Source organism: Platichthys flesus, chromosome 7, assembly GCF_949316205.1.
Source record: "Platichthys flesus chromosome 7, fPlaFle2.1, whole genome shotgun sequence".
NCBI classification, from domain to species: domain Eukaryota; kingdom Metazoa; phylum Chordata; class Actinopteri; order Pleuronectiformes; family Pleuronectidae; genus Platichthys; species Platichthys flesus.
The window spans coordinates 24,962,172-24,981,734 of NC_084951.1; the positions used below are offsets into that span (position 1 = coordinate 24,962,172).

The 19,563-nt window shown below is 42.5% G+C and overlaps 2 protein-coding genes across 3 annotated transcripts; one reads left to right on the plus strand and one right to left on the minus strand.

Annotated features, from left to right (window-relative positions):
• Window positions 1–649: 649 nt before the first annotated feature.
• On the minus strand, window positions 650–3,087 carry fam43b (family with sequence similarity 43 member B). Its single transcript, XM_062391197.1, has one exon. It carries the CDS (start codon window positions 2,794–2,796, stop codon window positions 1,816–1,818), a length of 981 nt encoding a protein of 326 aa, XP_062247181.1. The 5' UTR covers window positions 2,797–3,087; the 3' UTR covers window positions 650–1,815.
• A 7,604-nt stretch (window positions 3,088–10,691) lies between these two features.
• Window positions 10,692–14,211, plus strand: mul1b (mitochondrial E3 ubiquitin protein ligase 1b). Of its 2 annotated transcripts, none has more exons than XM_062392634.1 (5): window positions 10,692–10,818; window positions 11,633–11,765; window positions 11,878–11,965; window positions 12,074–12,194; window positions 12,783–14,211. In XM_062392634.1, exons 2-5 carry the CDS (start codon window positions 11,646–11,648, stop codon window positions 13,510–13,512), a joined length of 1,059 nt encoding a protein of 352 aa, XP_062248618.1. In that variant the 5' UTR covers window positions 10,692–10,818; window positions 11,633–11,645; the 3' UTR covers window positions 13,513–14,211. The 2 variants fall into 2 exon arrangements, with proteins under 2 accessions (XP_062248618.1, XP_062248619.1); XM_062392635.1 differs by having other exon boundaries at window positions 10,697–10,818; window positions 11,630–11,765.
• The last annotated feature ends 5,352 nt before the right edge of the window (window positions 14,212–19,563 follow it).

Sequence of the window (19,563 nt, forward strand, 5' to 3'; positions counted from 1 at the left end):
TCAAATCAAACCGCCTTTGAAGTTGTGTAATGTGACAACTAAAGGGAATTCGTGAGCGGTTCACTCAAGCATAACTTCACGTTGCATTGAAATATTCATTGCACTGTAACAGTACTTTGTGATAATATAACGTGGGATATAAAAAATTAATCCATCCGTGTTCATACTAAGAGATTCTGAATCGCCTGACTGCTAAACAGCGCAACTCCAACACGGTGGGATCTTAACGGTTTCATTGTTTTCCACTGATGTTGTGTTGTTCCAGTAGAAAGACTCAAAGCAGCTGAGGTTTGCAGTAAAATGGTAAATGGGTGAGTCGACGTCCCCGTCCCCGTTTTGGATCACTCGGTCCTGTCAGAGCCTGACAGCCCCCGCTGCAGAGGCCGGTGCTTTACGGTCATTTCCTGAACAATTCAATTCGCTGATTAATTACCCACCAGCCCCTCCTCCGGGGTAAAGGCCCTGGGATGCCAGAACAAAGACCTGCAGAATGAATCAAACCACGTTAACGTCCAGTGAGTGGCAGTTTGAAGCGGACGCAGCCAAAACGCCAAATGGCTCCAGAAGCAGATAATGACGGATTGTAAATATGTTTGGTTTTCTTTTTTTTTATCTTTGAAGTGCACGTTACACATATTTCACATCACAAACATGCAAATTGTCGCTGGTGCAGAGTCGAGTGTTTGGACTCATTTGAATAATCTCTTTGATAACATCTAGAAATACCCTCCCTCCGAGAGCCAGGCAGTGAAAACCCACAGTGAGAACCAATTTTTATTCATCATCATATTTGGAAAATAAATAGCTTCATCTCATGATAATCACAATGCAACTTTAGACGGCAGCACAAACAGTATTCCAAACAGATTGTGTTGACTCGTCAGGGTCCGTCTGTGTTTTTTTGCGAAAGGGCTCGTGTGGAAAAGATTGCATTTGCAAAACTTGGCTGAAAAGAAAGGGACGAATCGAGATTGGTTTTTGGTAACACTGCAATAGATATACATTTTAAAACAATGCACGACACTGAGGAATCACTGCTGCATGAACAGTTGTGTTGTTTTGTCCCTGGTCACACGTTTATCACAGTGTTCCTTTTAAAAAGCAGAAGGTTCGGAGGCTTCACACGACAGAAAAGGGGGAAAGGTTAACGCTGACATGTCATGCATAAATAATGACCGTAACAAATGGCAGCAATAAACATGTCCACTCAATGGCTTGCTTCCTATATTACAGCCTTATTCATTAGTCGGCTGTGATCGTTAATAAACCGTAACAAACTTCATCTTGCGATCGCGAGCGTCCAGAAAAGGAGAGTGAGGATTGTCATATTAGAAAAATAATTACATAAATTTAGAAAGAACCCTCCCCTGAAAAAATTATTACAAGTCAATCCTAAAAAAACGTCCCTGCTGGCAAACACGGTATTGATTAAACTCGGGGGAATAAGAGACAGAGGACTGACGAACACATCCGGCGTGGTGCTGCGATCAATGTGACCCGCGTGTCGGTGATCTCAGCGTTTCCCTGAAAACACTCGATGTCCTCGTTGTTGTGCTATCGTTAGTGTGTGCATCATCAGCCCTCTTTGTAAACACGCTCCCACAAACCGCCACAGTCAAACCAGCCTCTGAGCCATCTGGCCAGAATAGAAAATCACTCCCACAGAGCCACCGTCCGTCTTTCCTCCTCCTTCCCTGGTAGTCGGAGAAGTTTCTGGTAAACACTTCAGGGGGGAGCCTGAGTGGGGCACCGGTGAGGGGCAGATAGAGGAATGTGTTTCTACCGTGTGGCAGAACTCTTCACACCACGTTACAGTCACACCAGAGAGGTTATAAACGAAAACGTGTTGTTGTTGATGTCGCTGACAAAGTTGATTTGGCACTGCTCCAATCTGGCAATATCCCCGAGATCCAGCTCTGACAGCAGCTGAGTCGGGTCTGTGTTTGTTGTGAAAATCCTCTGTTTCTCCCACAGCTCCTCCACCTCCTGCTTTTCATCTTTGTTGTCCTCGTCATCCTCCTCCTCCTCCTCCTCTGTGATGGAGCAGAGGCGGGTGGCGCTCCCGGGGTTGTCAGCAGGCGGTCGGTAGTGGCACTGCCCGTTCAGCAGCCTCCTCAGTGGCATCAGGGGCACCGCCTCCTCACCCAGCAGCTGCTGCTGGCAGTGCCGGAAATCACTCTGCCGCTTCAGCCGCTTGAACTCGCTGAAGGCGGAGGTGGCGTTCTGGTAGAGGCTGTGGGAGATGGCCTGGGCCTTCTCCGACTTGCTGACCAGAACGGCGTGACACCGCAGCACCACTGCCATGTTTTTGACCTGGTGCCTGTAGATCCAGGCCAGGATCTTGGGCCGGGACGGGTCAGCGCTGCAGCAAGTGATTCTGTTCAGGGAGTAAAGATGCAGGGGCTTCTTTTTCCCAGATTTGTCAGCGCTCATCCTGATGCCCTGTGGCCCCACCGCTAACCTCATCTTGACACTCTGCTCCCCGTAGTTGCTCCTCGCCCAGATCTTGGCAACCGCCTCCTGGGTGCAGCCGGGTCCCTTGGCCGTGATGGTGACCACACTTCCCAGGTAGCGCACATTGTAAACAGGCTCCTCTTTGTTCAGCTCCACCTTTTGCCGTTTGGAGTGGAAGATGTTGCCCACCCAGTTGAATGGACAGTCCGGCAGCAGGTCCGGACAGGAGCGCAGCAGCGAGGAGAGGATGGACTGGTAGGTCAGCCCGGTCCCCAGGCTCTTGGGTTTATTCTTGGCTTCATCCTCGACTAGAACAAACTTGTTCTTCCTCCAGGGAAGCATGGTGCGGCTGGAGTTGGAGCGAGTGAGCCCCTCTCGGTTTGCACTCGTCAGCTCAGACACAAAAAGAGTCAGAACACCAGTGTGTGCGAGAGTGGGAGGAAAAACAGAGAGAAGCTGCTCCACGAAGCACTGAGGAGAGGCTGAGAGCTGAGAGCTGAGAGCCAGTCGGTTCCCTTCCCTCGCTCCTCCTCCTCATCCTCCTCCTCCTCCTCATCCTCCTCCTCCTCTTGCTCCTCTGTTGTCTGCATCATGCAGCGCTGATCAGTGAAGGAGCCTCAGCCCGGCGCTCAGACACCCTCAACCCCCCCCCCTGCTTTGTTGTTTCGTTCCAAATGGCTCCGCACCAACGCATTATTTATCCGTGTCACTGTCTTTATGTTTCTTGTAAAGTCGAGGACGAGAGAACATCGTCACTCTCTACCGGGGGAAGAACCACACTTCTTGTTAAGTCTGGTATAAAAGTCACTGGAGTCCAAACTGTGAAATAGATTCTTCTTGCTCGGTGTCATGTTTAATGTAAACAGAATGATCTTGTGTCATTGTAAGGACGAGGATTAAATCGAAACCTTGTGCAAGCCTCAAATTGTTTGAGAGCTTGTTTAATAAATAGACAAAGACTAAATCTTAAATTCTGTTCTGTTTGTTTTGCATCATCATTTCCCAGAGAAACTTGAAAGGACATTTCAATGCATCATAGTCTCCGTGTGAAAGTGCAGCTGAAACACGCAAGGATGGTCCAGCTCATCAGAAATGAGGATTTAAAACCCGCACTGTGATATTATCACTGTTTTACAAGTGATCATACTGAATAATTCAAAAAACAACTCCAAGAAAGAGCAAGAGCCTGACATAAAAAATACTTTATAAGCCCCAGCTTCTGAAGAGTCCAATGATGAAACATAAGCATTTCAAACTAGAAGCAGTATATATTTGAAAATGAAAAAAGGGGATTTGTATTCTGCACAGTCCAGGTTATTATATCCACTCTAAAAATGAGGCAGTGAAGCTTGGAGAAAGTCCGAAACCCTCTGTCCTGCAAATTGTGCTCGCACTGATTAATTTGTTTTGCCAATTTAAAGTTGGAGTTATCTCCGGTAAAGTTATTTCCCAGTGAAGAAAGTGCTACAACTTAGAAGTTATACTGGTTGAGGTGCAAAGAGCAACTTAGGCTATTAGGTTAGTTAATCTTAATACACTGACATGTACATATAAATTGGAGCTCAGAATTTCCCGAACTCCGAGTCAGGTGGACATATTACTTAGCCGTTAGTGCGCGTGAAATAATACATTATTATGAACTGTTTTGGCTAACAATGGCTAGCTGGCTAACGTAAACATTGTTTCCTGTGCAACTGGAACGTTATCAACTCTGACGTCATTCCGAGTTTCGAAGTTTAACGAAACGTGACATTATTCCGAGCATGTTAGCATGCAGATATTAGCATCTAGCTAGCCTCTCAAGGCTGCTAGCTTCACTGGAGACACTTCACCTTGTTTAATGTTTAACAGTTCGTTCACCGGACTTCAGCTCGGCCGTAAACATTCAACCGTGCTCTGGCTGCAATGAGCGGATATTGCAAGTATGATTGTAACAGGACAATAAAAAAAGATTGATAGTGTCATCAGCATTTTGTGGCGGGGGCGTTTATTATAAAGTTATTGTGTAAATATAAAGTGCGTCTGTTTCTCTTAAACATATTTGCTTTAGTAAATTGGTGTTTTACTGTATCAACACGGTTTCTAGGTGACTGGGCCGAGTGGCTGTGGTGCAATCTGCTCTGGAACCTGATTAAACCGAGACCGCTGAACATCTGTCTTATTTTACTCGTGTGTCCAAACATCTGTGCGATGGGCCGACACTTAATAACGAGAGCAGATAAAAGCCGAGCGCTCTCGCCGTGGAGGATTCTGCTGAAATGAATCAAAATAACTATCACCTGTTTCTGCCGCTGAGTCGAGCCGGCAATGGGAAATAAATTGTCGCGTGGAGTTGGTGGATGAAGTCCTCTGCTGGGGTCACTGGGGCCACACTGGAAAAATAAAGGTCTCTATTTCTCCCCCTGGTGTTTGCTGGTTTCATTGGAAGAAATCTAATTGCTTTGGAGACATGGCCTCATATGTGATTTACGATGATTATATCAGTTGAATAAAGAGTGACCAGGATGTAGCAGATAGGTATAGTATGCAGGAACAGAGTTGAAGAGGGAGGAAATTATACTGCAGACAGTACTTAATAAAACTCAGGAGACAGAGTTACAGTACATGTGTTACTCAAGGTACTATATGTTTTTAGAAATCAAGAAAGACGAACAAAATATAAATAATTCATAATATATTTAACCTTTGGCCGTCACATTATCACATTTCACCCAAATTTCCACAGGTGAAGATCAACTCAAACTTAAATTCTCCTTCTTTTATCTTATTTTCGAGTGTAGTTGTGAATATTCTGAATCCAAAACAAACTATTTGACGACTCCATGACATCATATACGCACGAATGTTCATTCTTCCCCAGCACTGGAATAACGCAAGATTTCAACACACAGGAAAACATCTATATACATCTACTTCTAATTTCTTAAACTACAACCTGGGTTTCAACGATCTGATCCCTGGATGAACCAGAACTTTCTCGAGAGGCCTCATACAAAAAGCTGTAGTCCCACAATTCACCGCTTGCTGTTAGATAACTCATCTCTCATCACAGAAGATAAACACAGACCCTGATATGCTAAATTGAAATAATCCATCATGGTTTGGCCTTTGCCGAAACAGATGTGTGTATTGACTCATCTGCCGTCTGAGATATGGTCCTGTAACGGGGGCTGTCTGAATTAGGAACTGTCTCGGCTCTCATCTGTTCCATCTCCAGTCGGATTATCTCCAGGTTGCTGGTTCTACTCTGTGTCTGGTTTGGGGATCGTGCAGCTGTTTCATTCAAAATAAACGCTGTAACTGAGGTTAAAAGCAACATATTATAATGATCTGCATCCATTGTAAACTGCTGTGATCAGTGAGGAGAGAGGAGGGGAAAGTTGTTCAGAGTGAATTAGCTTGAGCAGACAGAGAGTGTTCTGAATTTTAATGAGGCTTTCTGCAGTCAAGGTGAATGGTACAGAGTTTATAAAGAATCTTATGAATAAACTTTACTTACAAACAGTGGGCAACTTTAATCGTGTTCCTCATGAAAGGTGACATTATCCGTTCATTCATTTTTTTGTAAATAAGAAAAAGATAAATTATACAAAAAAGTGAAAATATGAACAGAAAAAATTACAAAAAGTGATGAGGATAAAAAAATAAAAGACTTAATATCCCCTCGAAATTATAACTTTGACCTGCTGTTAATTGGAGGAAGAGTCACTGGATAGGAAGTCAGCAAGAGTCCTCCTCTGGGGACCATGAACGTCCAATAAGAATTATCTTGGAACAACTAACCCACCAACACAACCATCCCATTTTCATCCCACACCACAATTCTGGCTTGGAACTGTTCCCCATTTATTGGGTAAGTTACAAAACCATCTCCAGCTGATGCATTGTCATTTCCTGTCACTCTGACTTCCAGCATCCCAGGTTCCCAGATGTTAAAACAACAAATCGATCTAAGAGACGTCCTTCCCTCCAAATGCCTCCTTCTCCTTTGCTTCTTGTCATTGTTCTCGAAGGCGGCTTTTTATCCAGCGTATGCTACATATTTATGTCTGTGCAGCCTAATTGAATTGGGCTCTCTGTTCATCATGCTACACTTACCCGGAGCAGTGTAATCAATGAGAGGGGCCTGGCAGAGAGGGTCGCAGCTCTCACACGGCTGATTAATGGTCGTGCATGAGGGCGGCCGGGCAAGCTGTAAAGAACGAGAGCGAGGGAACGATGACAGAAAGGGCCGCGGCACTCCTCATACATCAGGCGGCTGCAGATAACGCGACTTCGCCCAATAAACAAAAAGAGGCAAGTCCCACAGAAATGATAAGAAAAGACCGTGGACATTTTTGCTGAAGTCGTTTCTTTGTTTACAAAAAGGGTGGAAGTTTGAGCCCAGAGGGATGAAAATCATATCACCTCTTTGCCAGGCTGTAGATTATAATAGGCCGGGCGGAATCCACAATGAAGTTCAAGTGAGTCATCGGGTAACGAGCAGGACGTCAGAGACAGGAGGTTCATTCCTTCCTTTAATCAGGCGAGCGACACAGTCACAGGAGACCTGAAGGTCGACTCATTTACTCCTGAGCGGGAAGTGCTGCACAACAGCAAGAGATTTATTAGTTTGAATGAAAGGTCAGATTAAAAATGTTAATTAGCAAATGAAATAAGTCCATTAGTGCATATTGATGTGAGTAAGACGTCGTTTTTCTGGTCTTTAATCATCCAGATGTGACTCAGGGTTGAAACATATTCAGGTAAGTCGCATTCTCGCCAAGACTAAGACGAGAAGATCTGCCGTTGGAATATAGAGTGACAGTCGGCAGCCGGTTAGCTTAGCTTAGCATTAAAGCAGAAGATGGTAGGAACACGTGACCTGGACTCTGCCTAAGGTGAGAAAATCCACATATCAACTTCTCTTAAGCTCCGAAAACAACAAGTTATATCTAATTTATATATTCTGTACAAAAACTGAAGTGTAAAAATAGGAATAAATGAATAACAGGAACAACTTAATGACCGAGCCACTGACGGTCACAGCACCTTAACGTTAATGAGCCGCTGCTTCTACAGAGCTTTTGATGATTTCTGGAATAATTAGCTATAGATTATAATCGTTTTTAAGACATTTTATTGTATCTGCAGTGTCAAAGCACATTTTGGTTTCATGCTTGACGACATTCACACTAAGTGGATCACAAATAGATAATGTTTCTGTCCTCACTTATTCACACAGCGATAATTGCCAATTACTGATATCCCCCATATTCAGAATCATGAGCGTCATTATTCATTTTTAATGCAAGTGGTTTTTGTCCTTGAGTGAATACGAGAGGCATCACAATAAAAGTCTGGACCGAACAGCTTAATTATACATCCAGAGCCGCTGTTAAATATTCCTCAGAGAACACAATGCCAGCTGATTTCAATATATCAAGGAACTGAGACTGCTTTGTTCCTTTCAGTGGGAGAATAAGCAGATTGAACGCCTGAATAGAGCTGGAAGCTTCGCGATGTGTTGAGAGAACAAAAATATAAAAACCTTCCAATTATTCCAAATGGGTTTTTTTACACAAGAGACGGTACGTTTGAAGTTTCTTTTCTTTATCAGACGCCCAAAACTTTCTATTTTAGATCACAGCCTAGACTTTAAAAGGAACCTCAAGGAAAGTTGAAAGTTTAAAAATTATATCTATAAGCTGAACAATGGTTCAGAATTACATAACAGTTAAAGAGGGAGCTGCACTTACTCTGCTTCTTCAACTAAAACTAGCACAATGTTCAAATCTGACATTTTAAAGGTAAGCAAACTTATTAACGTGGCTTAGAATAATGTTTTTGCACTCAGTTTCTCATGCAGGCATCCTATCGTGTGTCTCTCAGCATTTCAGCATGTGTGCAGTAAATCCAACACAATATCACTATGCAATGCAAGCTGCTGTGTTTGGGTGTGTAATTGGATAAACTCAGGGACGGGGAGCTTGTCTCCATGTTGACAGCTTATCTGAACAGAGTAAATTCCAGCTGTCATCCTTTCAGCACTGCACCATCCATAGGAGACACACACATGATGTTCTTCTCACCTCTCGTGCTCCCGTAAAGCTGCTTCCTCCATCTTCTCTTTGACGATCCACTTGAGCGTGTGCCAGGCTGGCCTTTTGAACAGAAGTCCTTGTGTGACAGGCACAAAGAAAGTGAGGAGGAAGGAGTTCTTACGTGGGCAGCGGCTCCAGAAAGGTGGAGTGAGTCCACAAAACAAGGTGACTAATATCTCACTGACGACCCAAGGACATTTTTGTTCTTTCGCCGGAGTTGGAAAATGAGGTGTCACATTCTTTCGCGGGCAGAAGAAAGCTGTGAATTCTCGTGGGCTTATCACTCACGTGTCAGGTCGAGTTAGTCACACGGAAGTCGCCAGAGGTGCTTCTGTCTGTGCCAGACATTCCTGTTACATTATTAAACCGCTGAAGTTTTAAAAGGTTAGTTCAAGAGATCAGAGTAAAATTTATAATCTGGGACATGTTTTCTGTCTCAATTTAATTTTCTAATGTCAAGCCTGACTAAAACAATTAGTAAAGTATTAAAAGGTATTTAAAAACTATTCTGCTTGTGAATGTACAGGGTCTTTGGGCGAAGGACAAGTTTCTGGCGGGTGAAAGCTTCTGGCTTCCTTTTTCTAGTTTGACGAATCATGTTTGAGCAGCTTTGGTTGTCGGAAGGTAATTCATCTGCGCTCACATGCCGAAAGCTGTTATTAGCAATAAGCCAAATTGTTGTCTTGAATTAAAACACATTGAAAAACTACTATTGTTTGTGTTCGGTTTGGAGAAAGAGACTCGTGTGATAGAGCGAAGCTGAAACTCCAAAAGTCTGAGTCCGGTATTAGAGTGTATTCTATTTTTAATGTTTTATTAAACAACACGGACGAAATACACCAAACATATGTTGTTAGGATGCTATTCAAAGAAAAGGAACACTGACTCACACTGCCTTGTGTTTCCTCAAGTCATCTTTATTTATTTAAATGTACTTGTGTCCGTGCACTGGTGGGAATTGTAAGTCCTGGTTGACCTTGGAGGCTCCCGGTAACACCAGTGTTGAAAATATAATTTGTATTCAGCTGGAGGAAGAACTTCCACCTCAGAGGGTCGACTGAGGGCAAGAAAACAAATCTTCCTGACCTCCATCCGTCCTGTGGGGGCTGGATTCTGCATTTATTAGGGCCCGAGCACCGACGGTGGGAGGCCCTATTGTATTTGGAAGGATTTGTAGAAATCATCAAATTTCCCCAAAGTTAGCAGGAAATTCAAAACCTAAAAAACAATTTGAATTCTGGGCAAATTTGAAATGGGCGTGGCCAAATGGCTCAACAGCGCTATCAAAGGAAAAAGCCCCTCAGTTCGCTTTGACAGATCTTCAATAAAATCGGGAAACCTGTGTATGATGACCAGACGCACAAAAAAATCTGAAGTGCATCCTGAACAGGAAGCCCACCATTTAGGATTTGCTGGAGATTTTGGCCTAATTACACTAATTAGGCCAAAATTAGGACAAACAATAAAAAATTAAATCATTAAAGCAAACTTACAAAAGAAAAATGATTTGCTTAATGAATCTGTTGAAGTGTTCCTCTATATATAGGCTTTAAATAAAATAAAATTTTGCTTTAATGTCAGTGTCAGTGGTGACGAGTTGGATTTCTTTAATTTCTTGAGATATTAAATTATTGTTTGAACATAAAGATGAAATAAAAATACTGCGGAAGTGGAAATTTTACTAATATATACAGAAAATAATTGATATTATGTCACACTGCCACACTACAAGTTTGGAAACCTGAGGGTGGTGACTGCTCTTAAGTTCAATGTAAATGGTCCCTTTCGATAAAGGGTTGTATATCATGTTGACTTAGTTGAAGACTAAGTTTAATATATACATTAAACACACAAGTTATGTTAATATAGTCATTCTTAAGTTATTTGATTTATTAACATTCACTCAACATTATAGAAAACACATAATTAAAAGTGACCATATGTAAAATAAAATAAAGGTACATGTAATTGAAATAAGCTTTAAGCATGATTATTTATTTAAGTGTATGTGGGGACTATGTACTATATATTTATAAAACTCATTAATACAGAACAACACATTAAATATTTAAGATAAAACAGTTGACTCTGAGATTCAAATTCGCATAGTTTTTACTGGTGGTGTTACTGATGATTCGACAGCGACATCTTGTGGGCGGGAGGAGAAACTGCAGCTCGGTGTACTTCCTGCTCCTGATGTTCACAGAGGTTGTTGCTGTTGTTGTTGTTGTAGTTTCTGTTGGTTCCGTGAACTCAGCGACGAGAGACTCAGTGAAAACAGGTTTGAAACACATTTCTCAACAGATTTCCATCTGCTTCGTAACATGACAGCTCACAGGCGTCTATTAAACGAGGGGGTTGACGTGGAATGCTAGCGCAGTTAGCCGAGGGACCGCTAGCAAACGGCTAATTTCAGCTAAGTAGCCAGTTAGCTTAGTAAGAAACGAAACTAGCCGCGTGTCAGTGTTCGTACTGTAGAGATAACTAACTGAGGTTAGTAACTAGTAAGTGGAGCTGAAACTAGTCGTGTCACTTATTAGTTTATTCAAAAGCACAACAAACACAGCTAGCTTGATACTAACCATGCTAGCCCTGTGTCTCTGCCAGAGGAAATATACATACACACACATATATATATTAATAAAGTGTATGTCTCTATATAAAATCTGTATTAGTTCATGGTTTGTGCAGTGGCTCTGAAAGTCAGTTCCTCTTTGAGTTCAAGTCAAAGTTGGATAGATAGACAGATAGAGAGACAGATAGATAGATAGACAGATAGATAGAGAGACAGACAGATGGATAGACAGATAAAGAGACAAATAGATGAATAGACAGACAGACAGACAGTCAAACACAAGAGCATAATAACAATAAAAGGTAAAAATTAATCAAGGGGAAGTTCACTGCAGTGAGATTAAAGTATCGCCACCATGTCTACTACAAAGCTGTCCCCTGTAAAGTATTGTGCTAATGAAGATATGGCAGTAACTGAGAGTACTGCAGAGTATTGAAGATACTAGTATATAGGATAAAGAGTATTGAAGCCGAATATAAAACCAACAGATTGGTAAATGGTGTCGCCTCTTTTCCAGCAGCACAGCTCCCAGGATGGACTCCAGTGGGAAACCCTCCACTGCACAGATCGTGGTTCTGGCCACCAGCTCGGCGCTGACCGGCCTCTTCTACACCATCTACAAGAACAGAGCCACCACTGTTGCCAGACTAAAGGTTGCACGTGTTTCTACTCACTCTGTCTTTGTCGCGTTAATGTCACCAGCGTGGGAATTTATAGCCCTTTTTATTTTCAACGTGTTGATCTTCAAAGTTTGTTTTTCGACAGGAAGCGAAGAAAGTGACCATTGATAAGGATTTGTGTAACCTCCTGTCTGAAACTCCAGGGAGATGTGTCCCCTACGCAGTCATAGAAGGTGCGATCAGCCACCCTGACTCTTTTTAATCCTCTTATCTATACTATTAAATCATGTTTATTTATAACAATAGTTCCACACTAAGTCTTTACTTGTCGCATGCTGCAGGCGCCGTGAGGAACGTGAAGGAAACTCTGAGCAGTCAGTTTGTCGATAACTGCAAAGGCGTCATCGAAAGACTGACGCTGAAGGAGGAGAAGATGGTTTGGAACCGCACCACTCACCTCTGGTAAGTACGACACTGAGAGAGACGTTCACTCACAAGGTCTTATCAGGGGAAACTTCACATCATGAGATCTTTTAAAGTTATATTAACAGAACATTACCCCCCTGAACCCTTTGAAACGGTCATGGTCCTTCAGATGTTAACCTTTGACCTTTTCTTAAAAACCGGCCTTATAGGAAAATACGACCCTTTGCCTTTCCTACCATGTTTGGTACTTTTTTATTAGATTTTGTTTGAATACTTTTTAAACACAAGGTATAGATCTTGACGGCCCTTAAATCCTTTCCACATAGCTGCAAATACCTCTTCTGTGTATTGAGCTGCTGGTTTGGTCTTTAATCCAACGCAGCTCTGAGCAGGAAAATAGTTTTTCACTTACTGGAAAAGTAATAAGCTACATTTCTCTAAATATAAAACTATTAAAAATGCATTTAAAACATTATTTTCCAATGTACAAATTTACAGTTAAAAGTGATTTTATTTGGATTCTAAAGTGACAGACAAACACTTCAAATTAGCAACATGTTCAGTTTTACTTTTGATGATCACTTATTGAATAATAACAGTAGTAACTGGGATGTTTCTGAACAGGAACAGCACAGAGAAAGTCATCCACCAGCGAACCAACACAGTCCCGTTTGCCCTCGGGTCTCACGACGAGGACGTCTCTGCCTTTGTGCGGGTCATCCGTCCGCTGGACGCTGCAGAGCTGGACCTGGAGACCACCTACGAGAACTTCCACCCCACTGTCCAGTCCCTGTCCAGTGTTATCGGCCACTTCATCAGCGGGGAACGGCCCAAGGGGATCCACGAAACCGAGGAGATGCTGCGGGTGGGAGACAGCGTCACGGGGGTGGGAGAGCTGGTGCTGGACAACAACCTCATCAAGCTCCAGCCTCCCAAGCAGGGCTTCCCCTACTTCCTCACCCGGCTGGACTACGACTCTCTCCTGGGGAAGCAGGTGAAGAGCGTGAGACTGTGGAGGATTCTGGCTCTCGTCTCCGGCTTGGCCGCCTGTTCGACGTTCTTCTACATCCTGTGGAAGAGATACGTGCTTCACAAGCAGAGTAAGAAGGAGAGGAGCATGCTGGAGGAATTCAAGGAGCAGCAGAAGAAACGCATGCGTGAACTGAACATCGAGGAGAGCAGCGTGTCGCCCACCAGCTGTACTGTGTGTCTGAGCCGGGAGCGCTCCTGCGTGTTTCTGGAGTGTGGTCACGTGTGTGCGTGTTCTCAGTGCTATGACGCCCTGCCACAGCCAAAGAAATGCCCCATCTGCAGGGCGACTATAGACAGAGTGGTGCCTCTGTACAACAGCTAATGTGGACGTTTCACACACAGAGACTACTCAGCATTTCACAGTCACGGAAACACGTCATTCACAAACTGTCGTCTGCGGCTCCAGATGATTAATAGCTGCAGGTCCTGTTTTTCTTTCCCGTGAAATGGTCAAATCCTATTTGGAAACTATAATTCATCTTGATAAAGAAAATTGAATTCCTTCTTTCAGCCTTACAATGAAATGTTGTTCTTCTGTACACAGAAATACTGATCAGATAAGTCATTGATCTGTTTCCTGATAAAGATAAATAATTTATGTTAAGAGAGTTTTTTGAATGTTTTTTTAATTTAATAAGCCTATATCTCAGCAGAAGAGCAAATGAACATGTAATGAACAGCATCTGAATAAACATTAAAGAAATTAGAAAACATATCTGTAACAAAGCATACGACAGCATAAAAACACTTTAATACTTGGAATTGTTTGGTTTGAAAACTTTTGAACATGTTAAAGTCACATAAATCCTCAAAATAGCTGCACGACAACATATACACAACAAAAAAAAAACATGCCAAAAGGTTCATGTCAGCACTTTATAAGCTCATAATTGTTTAATGTAATTTAATTGGTAATTTAATCTGCCAGTTAAATGTTGTGGAGCTGAATTTATAAGGGACATAAATTGTAAGGATGAAAAAGTGCTTCACTGCATTTAAGAAAATGTATATAGTTACTGTACGATAATTTCTACGAATGTCTTTGCTGTTTCAAGACGGTTTATAAAATGGGTTTTACCATCATGAATTTTTCGGGGATATTTTGTTCTTTTAGTCTCTAATGTTGATCTGAACGTGTGAACAGATTTTTTCTATGAATTTTCAAGGGCTTTATTTCGGGGGTTTTGTTCAGATGAGGAAAACCTACAGCTCACACTGAATATTTCTGTGTCGAGAGTTTAAAGAGTGAGATCAGGTGATTAGAGATGCTGGAGGCGGATAATTGTACAAACCTCCGTCAGGTGGGGTCTGGCTGACCTGGTCTGTTTTCATTATCCACCTAGCACATGATAATTAAGGTTCGTGCTCCCCCGCACTGTGAAGAGCAAGTGGAAACCAAAGAGCACGGATTCAGGGACGAACTCTGAATCCTCACAGACCCTCACACTTGTAACCTGCTTTTGTTTGAAGAAAAACAAATGAACTCACTCGTGAAATCTCATTAAAGACGAATGATGACAAAAAAGAACAACTTTCACAGTCATTGTGTTAATGAAAGAGGAAGATGGAGGTTTCTGCCAGGAGGGGGGGGTGTCAGTCTTTCCAGAACATGCAGAGCCAAATACTCTCCCAGTGGAAGCTGCTGTTTCCACTCCTGCAAGCTGCCTGTGAATTGAAGTATTAAAATATAACTTAGAAGTGAGTCATCATGTATAAGATTTAGTTAAAATAATATAATATTGCACATTTCCCCATTGCCCGACCAATAAAGGACTTCCGATCTAATCTAATAGTTTCCATGGCAGAAAATCATTCTTTACAGAATCGTTAACCTTTATTTTACCCCTTTGCTTTTTCATAAAACAGATGATCCTTCAGGCAGATTTTCAGCTTTTGAAGACAGACGAGGGACCACGAGACAAATTCTTCTCCTCGATTGAATTTGGAGCCGGCAGGAAGGCACGTCCACCTCCGGGGGAGGTCGACTTTCCTCAGTCTGAGGACTGATCCTCCTCTGAGCTTTCAAATTATTCTCTTATTCTCCTTAAAAAAATCCATCTTATCTTCCCACATTATGTCTTGAAACCTCAGTTGTATTATTTAACGTGACACCGGGACCCTGGCATTATCATTACATTAGTATTCAATGGCCGGCCCAGGGATCTATTTTCCAGCAGTGGGCTGATGCTGAGCTAAATGTCAGATATAACGTGTAATCAGAGTATTATTCTCTTCTTCCTGCTGCATGTATGGACGCTGATGAAAGGCAATTTACCACCAGGCCAAACTGAGCCTGGTTTACTTCTAAATCTTCTCCACCCCCCGCGTCTCTTTATTTGTTGGTAGGCAAGATCACAAGAAAACAACTGAAAAGATTTCCATACGATTAGCTAGAAGGATGGGATGTGGGTCAGGGAGGAACCCATTAAATCATGGTTACAATTATTCAATTGCTATTACTGGTTGTGACTGTTAGAAAAGTGGTTTATAAATGGATTTTTTTGCAAATGTGCTGCAGCATTTTTTACTGTTAATGGCTCATATCTCAGTACACTAGTAAATTATCTTTTTAATACTTATAAATGCTTTAATAAACCCTTTACAAATGATCCTTATCAGAAAATCTCTATATCCAGAGGTTTAATCATGTTTTAAAGTTTAACTATAAGGATCAAACAATGATACCTCGAGATCTCACTTGTGAAAACATCACTTGTTCAGCCACTAGTCATGCATTAACAAATCACTGTTTCTCATTGGGCCACTAAACATGAGAGCAGCAGCTCCATGGAAACCCATCAATTTAGCAGTGGGATCTGTCACTGTACTCAACCATCAAACACATTCCCTCTATTATTCTCCTCTTAAGAGGCCGGGGCAAGAACTGCCCGATAAGAGCTGCACACGGGCCTAATGATGGAGGTGAGATGTCTGCCGCTCGCCATTTACTCCGGGATGAAGCACATTAGCAATTTAAAGGAGATCACATTTTCCTGCACGTTCCAGCTCCTCTGCGCTCACACAGCAGCACGAGCCTGTAAATCAGGTCGGACATGTTTCTCTCTCAAACGCACAGACAGTGAAAAAGAATATCAGGCCGACACTGATCTGAACAGCAGCTGGGATTATTGTGTAATCTGCTCCGACGGCCGTGGAAACCAGCACCTGAATCTTCCTATTAAAGCGACCCTGTGTAGCTTCTTTCAGATTCACCAGTAAACTCCCGAGACCCTCTGGGGTTTCTCCACAGGGGCTGCATGTGTGAACCGCAAATGTCAGAGCGGGAGCCTCGGGGAGTTTCTGTGGCCTCCATTTATAAAGTCAGCAGAAACTCAGCAGGATTCCCCACGAGTGATGGGGGGGGGGGGGGGGGGGGATATTTGCTTTTAACACGCGACAGACGCAAAGATGAAAGAAATCTTTGCAGGAAAAAGCGATGTCACACACGAAAAAGACACAAACGAAGATGTCAAGAGAGTTTGAGGTGATGAGAGCGACGTTGATCTGCCGTAAATCACATGATCCCTGCAGCAAAATTAATTAATAATACAGAATTATGTATTAATACCACAATCCCCCACCACCTGAATCCAGCATCAACTCACTGGACCTGATTCTGACAATCGAAGCTGCGTCTCTCAGTCAGTTCCACACTTGTCACAGGAGTTAGAGAAAGAAAAGACGTTAAGGCTGAGGCGTGGGAATGAAAGAATAATTATTCTCTCTATTCTAAAGAACTGAACTCATTTCAAAGCTGCTGTTTTTAGCCGTAGGAGGGAAGGTCACCTCACAGGAGGAAGGTTCTAATCGTCTTTGCATGTTCTCACCTTGTCTAAGTGGGTTTCCTGCAGCTTCCTCCCACAGCCCACAAACATGCAGATTAGCTTCAGCTTAAATTGGAGCCTGTAAATTGACTGTAGATGTAAAAGTGAGAGTGAAAGTTGAGTAGTGTTCTCAAAAGTTGTACAAGTGCACATAGGCCCACTCTTGTGTTGCCTACGTGCCCTTGTGCAACTTCTGAAGATGCATTACCTCCATGACTGATAATCATCACTGATATGTTGCGCAGTGTTGTTTAACTGTGTTATTCTGAATGTTCCTTTTGCAAAATGTTAATAAAGCCTTATTTAAGTGTGTGCTTCACTTTTCTACAGCATGGTAATTTAGTTAATTGCTGTAATAATGTCCTCTGAAGCAGTTTAATGACCAAACTGCAAATCCTGACTCATTCTTTCATGTTGAATTTGATCTTCACTCCACTCAAAGCTCGTAGACGTGTTTATTTGCACCACAGGGCTACTGCAAATGGTTCGACTCTCCAACAGAGCACGATCAGGCTGCCTCACCACAGAGCAGCACTTCACTCCTCTTATCTATAAAAGGGATAATAGCTGTCAAGGCGCAATTGAATTCCTTCCATTTAATATCCAGGCAGAGTGACATCGATTCTTTTCTCTCAACAAAAACAACTACAGTTCTGATAAGTGATCTTTGATTGACTCAGCTTATGTTTTGCACTGATATCCTGGTTTAGTAAATAACAGGATAGGGAAGATTTTAAAACTCTGCCAGCGACACTAACCCGAATAACATCCTGCATCTACAGTGTTTGTTTGTTCATAAATCAATAGTGGCTGTTGTGGACGAAGATGAGAACCTACTCACGTCTTCAGCTGTGAGATGTAAACAAGAACCTGATGCTCAGTGTCCGTGAGAATCCTCAGTGCAGCTCAAGAGTCCTCGAGTCAAACTCTTGAGTCTCAGCCAGCCGTGGTTTCTTTATTAGCATCAGCTTTCCTGCTCTGAGATTCTTCGAGGGTTTTGTTGAGCCACAGTCAAACACACACTGTCTATTAATACCGCCTCCATTAGCCGCCTTATTATTTACAGTATGAAGTAATGAAAGATATAAAAGACGTTGGGATTTATGGAAGAGAGGGGCCAGTGTGTGCACACGGCCTCAGGACGTTCACACTCACATGTCACGGGACAGGATTCATGCAGAAAGATGTCATGGTTAACACCTCAGACTCTGAATCCGTGGGACCTCCATCAAACCTGATTGCTACTGGCTGCGAATGCAAAGATTGAAGCTTTCGAATTTGTAGATAGAGGCTGTTTTATCTCTCACAAGTGTTTCTTGTTTTATTTTGGTAACCTCTGTCTCTTCTTTTTTCAGAGCCCACATCCTGTCAGGTTTTCCTCCTGTGTTTACTTTCTCCGCCCTTATGTGTCTCACCTGTGTGTCCTGTCCTTCCCTTGTCTTCATGTGTGAATAGTCTGCTGTTACAGTGGGAGGAAGTGGAGACACTTAGTCTATTTTTACCTACAGTCTATGACATTGTCCTGCACACACCCAGAAGTGTCAAATTCAAACTTATCTTCTGAGTTTAATTTCCGAACCACCAGTAATGTGATTAGGTTCTTTAATTTTAAAGTTGTTACCAATCATTGCAGGTTTAAGAGCCTAATTTAAAACTATAGCTGTGTTTCAGGGGCCTCATCCTCGGGAGGTTACATTTGAAGACAGATTACATTAGTTATTTCTGAGGGAAACTCTCATGATTACTGCACCGCGGTGAGAAAGCTAAGTGCAGCCTCTCAAACTAGCTAACGATGCACCGGCAGCGACTGGGACAAGCTGCTGATGCAAATCTGGAAAATCCTCCTCAGGTAGGCTAGACCACAATGAGCCAATAAAGAATAAATCAGTTTATTATAGTAGATAAATAAATTATATCTTGTACCAAGGCTAAACAAACATCATGATCTTTCTCCTTGCAGCTCTTCCTTGCTGGTTGACATTAGATAAGGTACTAATGGTTGCCATAGGAACTGCTAATCATGGTCTTAACCCGTCCCTCCCAGAAGTCGAGGCGACACCCCGTGACTCGCCTCTGCACGAGCCTCCAGTCAGACAGTGCTATTACTTAAACCAGCTATTTACGTGCACATTAACCTGATGTGATCTAGTGGCCTGGATTTTATTAGAAACCCGCCTCCTTTCGGCGGCCGGAAGAAATGAAGTGGCAGGAATGTAAACGTATAGTTGTCGGGGACATGATGACAGCTGTTGTTTGAGTGGAGGTGGATGATGGTGTTGATGTTTTTCAGTGTAAACCTAAATTAAAATCCTGTTTGCGTCGGTGGATCCTCATTAAAACTTAAAAAAAAAAACTCTCTTCTGCAGCTTCTCAGTTGAACTCACCTCATCGTTTTCTTTGTTACTCACAGACATAATAAGAATAAACTATATTTGAACTAAATTTATTTCAAGCTTCTTTTTTTAATAGCTTTATTGGCAGTTACTTGGCAACAGAATATGATTCAAAGTTCATCCAGGGTAATTTTCCTCTGTGTATGATATTTGGAA